The 6,438-nt window shown below is 38.2% G+C and overlaps 2 protein-coding genes across 4 annotated transcripts; both read left to right on the top strand.

The window, feature by feature from the left end:
* The first annotated feature begins 82 nt into the window (after window positions 1-82).
* LOC112456651 (inositol-tetrakisphosphate 1-kinase-like) lies at window positions 83-3,875 on the top strand. The gene is made up of 5 exons (XM_025019344.1): window positions 83-900; window positions 1,475-1,573; window positions 1,640-1,781; window positions 1,875-2,011; window positions 2,098-3,875. The coding sequence occupies exons 1-5, from the start codon at window positions 649-651 to the stop codon at window positions 2,674-2,676; spliced, it is 1,209 nt and encodes a 402-aa protein (XP_024875112.1). The 5' UTR covers window positions 83-648; the 3' UTR covers window positions 2,677-3,875.
* Window positions 3,876-4,266: 391 nt separating this feature from the next.
* Window positions 4,267-5,982, top strand: LOC112456650 (anamorsin homolog). 3 transcript variants are annotated; one of them, XM_025019342.1, is made up of 6 exons: window positions 4,267-4,347; window positions 4,431-4,651; window positions 4,746-5,092; window positions 5,169-5,313; window positions 5,467-5,579; window positions 5,682-5,982. In XM_025019342.1, the coding sequence occupies exons 2-6, from the start codon at window positions 4,501-4,503 to the stop codon at window positions 5,793-5,795; spliced, it is 870 nt and encodes a 289-aa protein (XP_024875110.1). In that variant the 5' UTR covers window positions 4,267-4,347; window positions 4,431-4,500; the 3' UTR covers window positions 5,796-5,982. The 3 variants fall into 3 exon arrangements, with proteins under 3 accessions (XP_024875110.1, XP_024875109.1, XP_024875111.1); XM_025019341.1 differs by having other exon boundaries at window positions 4,269-4,347; window positions 4,449-4,651; XM_025019343.1 differs by having other exon boundaries at window positions 4,281-4,367; window positions 4,449-4,651.
* The last annotated feature ends 456 nt before the right edge of the window (window positions 5,983-6,438 follow it).

Here is a 6,438-nt window from a genome sequence, read left to right as displayed (position 1 = left end):
TCTGTTAACCCTGCATTGATCGCACTTTACACTTTAATTTTTTTTTTACGATAACCGCGGAAAGTTGTTTGCGACATTCTCGAGCGATTACGAAGCCCCGATTATTCGCGGCGCAGAAAAGCCAACAGCACATCTGAGCAACCTGGAGAAGAAACATCAAGGAAGTGCGTCTTTCAGCGTTTCTTCGAATAACGCGGTCGTAAAACCGGCAAAATCGCCGTTCTCCGAGCAGCTCCGAGGTCCGGACTCCGGAAACCGTTCGGGCCGGAGTGGGCCGGAGGAACGGCGTGTTTACTTGGCGATCACGCACGTCCGATATATAAGCGATATATTTCCGGCGGCGACGGCGGCGTGTGCAGCGCGTGCAGTGCAGCGTGTGTGTCGGAAGGTAAACAATAGGATTTGCCGACGACGTGCGACGAAAGGAGGAAAACCGTGATCGAGCTAGGGTGAGGTTTTTATTTTCGGCGAGAAGACGTCTTCCCCGAGGACGGCCGTCGACGGATCGGACGAGCGTGGACGAGCGCGGACGAGCGCGGAGACACGGCGAGCGTCAACGCGAGACGGAACCTAACCTCGTCGTGCCACGCCACGCTGCGCAAGTATGAGACTGGCCTCGCGGAGGATCGTGCGAGCGGTGCCGCGAGGATGAGAGCTGCCGACCGTCTCGTTCCGGGGACGACGACGACGACGACGTGCGAACGCGAGGGACGAGCGCCGTCGAACGAGCGCCGATTCGCACGTGATCGGTGTCAGCGCGGCGTGGCTGGCGCGAGCGAGGACGGAAGGATGTGCGACAAGTATGTCATCGGGTACTGGGTGCCCGAGAGGAAGCGGCAGAAGTTCAACTGGACCGATTTCGAGAACATATGCGAGTCCGAGGGGTTTCGGTTGAAAATGGTGAGCGGCTGGCCACCGGCGTGGCTTGTTTCCGCGACGCGGAGGAACGGTCGAGATGCGTTATTCTCTCGGCGACATTAATCTCCATGTGTTTCGAGGAACGTTGTGAAAAATAAATAATGATACGCTGGCCCACGCGCGAAAATAATTTTCTCTAATTTATATATTGTAACTAAAAAAAAGAGAGATTTGTGTGCATATATTACACGTAGTATATTTTTCTTGTTCTCATTGCAAGGTGCAATACTCTGATTCTAGCGTGGGATGGAGTGAAGTTACATGGCACGTGGTCTCTCAACTTTCCTTATTCTCATTCTTTATTATTCACAAATGTATAGTTTTTATATATATGTAATGTGTAGATTAAACGTATGTTTGTCTACATTGCAATAGGCTCAGGTCCATGGTTTTGCTAGGCCCAAATCACTGTGCGAATAAGTCATCCCTGCAGAATCTTTCTCTTTTGATACACGTATCAACGTTCCTTCCATTCGATAATTTTTTTGCATTATTTCTGCAGATGCTATATTGAGGAGCGTTTCTAATGTCTTTGAATCTTTTATCTGTGTTTTAGATCGACGTGAATCTAAGCTTCGAGAAGCAGGGACCATTACACGTTTTCCTACACAAGCTGACAGATATGCAGTCGCATGCGGAAAGTGGTGATAAAAATGTATGTTCAGGGCAACATTTACTTTGTTTGGGTTGTCAAAGATTCTATAACGTATCTCTTTTACAGGCTGAGGATATTGTTTCGCGACTTCAAGAGTACATTGCCAAGCATCCAGATTTGATCGTTATCGATCCTCTGGACAATATTAGGAACTTAAGCAATCGGTGTAAATCTTACGAATTTATACAGGAAGGCTGTCGGTTGAAAGGTATGTATTTATAATACGTAGGTATAGTTACATAAGTATGAACTCCACAGGAATTGAGCTAAATGTTTAACATTTAATTATTTATTTTTTCAGATATATTTACTCCTAATTTTGTAGAAATCAAAAGCAGAATGCTCCATGAGATAGCAGCAACATTAAAAAAGCGTGGCATTAAATACCCATTTGTTTGTAAGCCGCTTATCGCGTATGGTTCGAGCGACGCGCACAAGGTAAATATTTCGCGCAAGATATCTACGAAAATGTCTGAAGCAAATAAAGTGCTTGATAAAAATTACTCTTAACTTTCTAATTTCAGATGATGATTATCTTCAACGAAAGGGACTTGAAAGACTGTCAACTACCTTGCGTCGCTCAGGATTTCATCAATCATAACGCTATTTTATATAAGATATTCGTTGTGGGCGATCGTTTCCACGTGGTCGAGCGCCCCAGCTTTAAAAACTTTTACCAAGAAGACTGTAATTCGTTGAGTACAATATTCTTCAACTCGCACGATATATCGAAAAGCTGCAGCAGATCCAAGTGGTCTATATTGTCCGAAGAAGACATTCCTTTAACTGTAAAGCCAAATTACCAAATATTCGAAACAATTGTTAAGAATATTCGAGAGATATTTGGTCTTATTCTAGTTGGGATAGATGTTGTAATTGAAAATCACACTGGGAAATACGCGATAATAGATGTTAATGTGTTTCCCGGATACGACGGCTACCCGAATTTTTTTGAACATTTAGTAGATAGTATTAAGAAGTTGTTGATAGGGCGAGGTGTTTGCAGACAAAACTCCAAGGGTTGTACGTTGAAAAAGTGTCAGAGTGACGATCTAGATTCTGGCTTTGAGAGTGACGAGAAGAGGAAATGTTCCACAAAATGAATATGTAATATGTGATAGATAATGTTAATTTTAGGCAGAACTAACTATTAGTATTAATCGCGGCGATAGGATGAGTATAACGGCATTGTTATTTTGTATTCGTCTATACATTTTTCTAACAAGATTCGGCTCTCTTTGTTACAACTTCTCGCGGTTTAATTCTTATTGGTTATAATAATTGTTTGATATTAACAATAAGTTTTGTATTACAATGTGAATCATCGCTTGGCGCATCGCTTGTTTCGTAGACACGTACGAAATACGAACGATAATGTATTGTTACGCGAATTCGAATCTTATATTTTGTAATAAATCCCAGTACAACATGACTACGACTGCCAGAGAAGATATTTTGTACGTTTTACGTGTATACAATTTTGCATTTCTGCGACGATGTTATACATGCCCGTGAGCTGTTGAAGATATTAAGTATGTATATAATGAAGAGTATGCGGCGCGGTACAGAATATACAAGCGTAGAAACAATCGGAATAATCGCGACAACGTGAATAGAACAATTTTAATATTTACAGACGATTAAATTAGTGGCTAGCTATCATTTTTAATGCTTTTTTTTTTTTATAAATATCAATCCGGTTAATAGACAATATTACGACATTCTGTTTATTACTTTTGTCGCAATTATGCCGATTGATTCTAAACATCCCAAACATTAATAATGTACAAGTTATCTCATTTTGAGTGTCCATCTGGAGTATCAATTTATTTTTCGAATTTCAGAAAAAGATGTTTCGAATACAAGTTTTTATGATTTTAGAAGGGAAATATACCTGGCGATGGAGTTTTTACAGCGTTCGTTGTAAAATGGTGCATAAACTTTTCGTCTTACGCATCGTGTTTACATCTCAAAATTATGGAACTCTTTATCTGAAACATTTTTTTGTCCCAAATGAGAAACTAGCGAAATATTCAAGATCGGCATTTATATATAGCGTGGGGCAATCTGTATTTATACAAGTTCATAATTCCTGTAATATATATATTTTATTCAGTTACGCTGTATAATACGGAGTATGATGTCAACCGTTTACTTATTTATATGTACATATATTTTATATGAATATAAATTGTACAGAGAAGCAAAACGATCATGTAAATCTGACCCGACGAGGTGATAATCTCGATGAAAATGATGGATTAAAATACGCAATAAAATCTATATTTACTTTCATGAAAAATGACGTTTTAATATTTAAATTGCAAAAATTGGGGGCATACTCGGTATCTCAATGCTCATATACCGTCCGTGTGCACGTGTCTCGAAATTATGTATGTATACGTGTCCAGTCCAGAAAGAATCCAGAATTTCCTTCAGAAATAATAGTTTGACTTTTGCCTCTCATAAAAAATTGATTAAATTTGACTTTTGTCTCTCGTGAAAAATTTACTCGATTAATAACTTTGACTACATTTTATTTGCATTCCTAGCGATTTTTTGCACTCAAAACGAGTATAGATATAAAAATACAAGAAAAAAATAGAGAATCCGAGTAAGAAAGACGCAAGCGAAAGGAACTGGGCCTCGTGTTTCCTTGATACCTGAACGAGGCGATACACGCGTGCGCGTGTCTCGACAGTCGTTCATTCGCTCGAGAATACACAACAGCGAAGGTAACCTCTTCAAAACTCGAACCTGAGAGGTGCTGAGAGGTACGCTTATTCAATCTTGCGTAAGCCCGGTTTCTGAAGACTAGCTATTCTTCTAGTTTCGTTTACGTTGTAACTCCACAAAGAATACCGATTGTTTGCAGCTTCGGTTCCCTGAGAATTATTGTTCGCCACGTCAATCGCTGTCGCGGCATAATGTTTCTCGTCAAGGAGGGAAACGAGGTTCTCGTCGTGTCAGGGAACGACGTGCCCTCGAATGACATGACAGATTTTATTGCCATGATCAAGCAACACGTCGGAGATTCCGGCAAATTGCAAATTGCAAGTTTATCAGATTTAAATAAAGGTGAGTGTACGTTATACTCCACGTTTCATTTACCTGGTTTTTGTGACGTTGAAAATTCATGTTGGTTGTAATGCTAATCTATTCTGTATTCTAGAACATGTTACGCAAGGTTTTCGAATAGCTGGAAAAAGTTATGGTGACTCTACGTTTGACGTCGTCATTGCAATTTTTAAGCAATTCTTCACGAACGAGGATTTCTTAGCTGAAGCATTGAGAATTCTGAAACCCAACGGTTTGCTCGTCATTCGTGAACCGCTACCAAATAGAAAGCCAGGCACACATTTGTATTCCGACAGAATATCTAGCTTGAAATTATCTGGTTTCAAAGTAAAAGATACAGACCCGAAGGACTTCGATCTGGAGAGTACAAATCTTTTGCTAAAAGTATATAGCGATGTAAAAGAAGTTGGCACAGTATCGGCGAGTAAACCATCATTTGAGGTAAATTGATTTCTTTTATTTGTATGTGAAGGTAACATTCAATGGAAACCTTTCACAGCTTTCTGTTATAATTTAGGTGGGTTCCAGTATTCCCCTTTCATTCGCAAAAAAGGCAACTAATGTATGGAAATTAGATGACCCGGTAGAAGAAGATTTAATAGATGAAGATGAACTTTTGGATGAATCGGACCTTGTAAAGCCAGATGCGTCATCCTTAACAGGTGAGATGTTCGTTATATTAAATTATAACAGAAAACTATGCAAGGTTTCAAAGAAATACGTATGTCATTTCTATTTTGTTTACAATTTGGACAAAGAGAATTTGTGAATTTGTGTAACACAAACATATCTATCTACATATCTAATACTTTCAGTCTGTGCGACAACGGGCAAGCGAAAAGCGTGCAAGGACTGTTCATGTGGACTCGCAGAAGAGTTAAGTGGCAAAGATGCACCGGAAAACACTGTTAAATCTTCTTGTGGAAATGTACGTTTCATACTACTACTTTTTTTCCGAAATTCATCAAAGTGTCATATTTAATTATGTAACTGTATAAATTTAAATGTCACATTTTTATGTTTTATTTAGTGTTACCTAGGAGACGCATTCAGATGTGCCAGTTGTCCTTATCTTGGAATGCCTGCCTTCAAACCCGGGGAAAAAGTGCTTTTGCCTGAAACTCAGCTAACTGTAGATTCTTGAGTTTGTTTTCTCTTTATTGGAATACAATTGTAATAACCTGACCTAACGCGATTCGTTTTTATTTGTGCAAGTAATTACCCTATTTTTGTATGATTCTAATCATAAATTTAAATTCTATTTCAAGTATTTCTGTTGTATACGTCTACATATTATGTACAAAATAGATAAAATGATTGTTCTTTTAATATATATAAAAGTGTACTTAAATTACAATTCAGTCTTATTTCATATCCTTTTTCTCAATAAGATAATCGTATAAATAAAAGATAATTGTTAGTAATAACAGCAATACCAGATTAAAAAAAAAGTCTATATTTATATAATAGTTACTTAAATTCTATCTTAAAAACATATAATACAAGGTAAAATATTTGGTATTGAGTGCGAACGGTTCAATAATCCTCTTTCTCTCATATTCATTTTTGTAAAAGATTCCAAGCATTTTTCAACACATCATTCATAATTTAGAAAGTGAGAAAAGAGGATATAATTGCATAACTCAACGAAAAAGAAGTAGTTTCGAAAAACGACATATGACGCTAGACAAATTTTAAGATATATTTTTATGTTGGCGATACTATATATATGTATTCTTTAACGAAAGCATGGTCTCTTCTAAAAAATTTAACGATAAAAAGTTTTA

Source organism: Temnothorax curvispinosus, unplaced genomic scaffold (genome assembly GCF_003070985.1).
Source record: "Temnothorax curvispinosus isolate PA1 unplaced genomic scaffold, ASM307098v1 QBEX01007049.1, whole genome shotgun sequence".
In the NCBI taxonomy this organism is placed as follows: domain Eukaryota; kingdom Metazoa; phylum Arthropoda; class Insecta; order Hymenoptera; family Formicidae; genus Temnothorax; species Temnothorax curvispinosus.
The sequence above is the reverse complement of the archived record's forward strand: the minus strand, read 5'-3'. Positions and strand labels throughout refer to the sequence as shown.

Coding starts and splice junctions, on each gene's coding strand:
- LOC112456651 (XM_025019344.1), top strand. CDS start 649: ATGAGAGCTGCCGACCGTCTCGTTCCGGGGACGACGACGACGACGACG. Junction 1,782..1,874: donor GGAAGGCTGTCGGTTGAAAG/GTATGTATTTAT, acceptor TTATTTTTTCAG/ATATATTTACTCCTAATTTT. Junction 2,012..2,097: donor GTTCGAGCGACGCGCACAAG/GTAAATATTTCG, acceptor TTCTAATTTCAG/ATGATGATTATCTTCAACGA.
- LOC112456650 (XM_025019342.1), top strand. CDS start 4,501: ATGTTTCTCGTCAAGGAGGGAAACGAGGTTCTCGTCGTGTCAGGGAAC. Junction 4,652..4,745: donor TTTATCAGATTTAAATAAAG/GTGAGTGTACGT, acceptor TCTGTATTCTAG/AACATGTTACGCAAGGTTTT. Junction 5,314..5,466: donor AGATGCGTCATCCTTAACAG/GTGAGATGTTCG, acceptor TAATACTTTCAG/TCTGTGCGACAACGGGCAAG.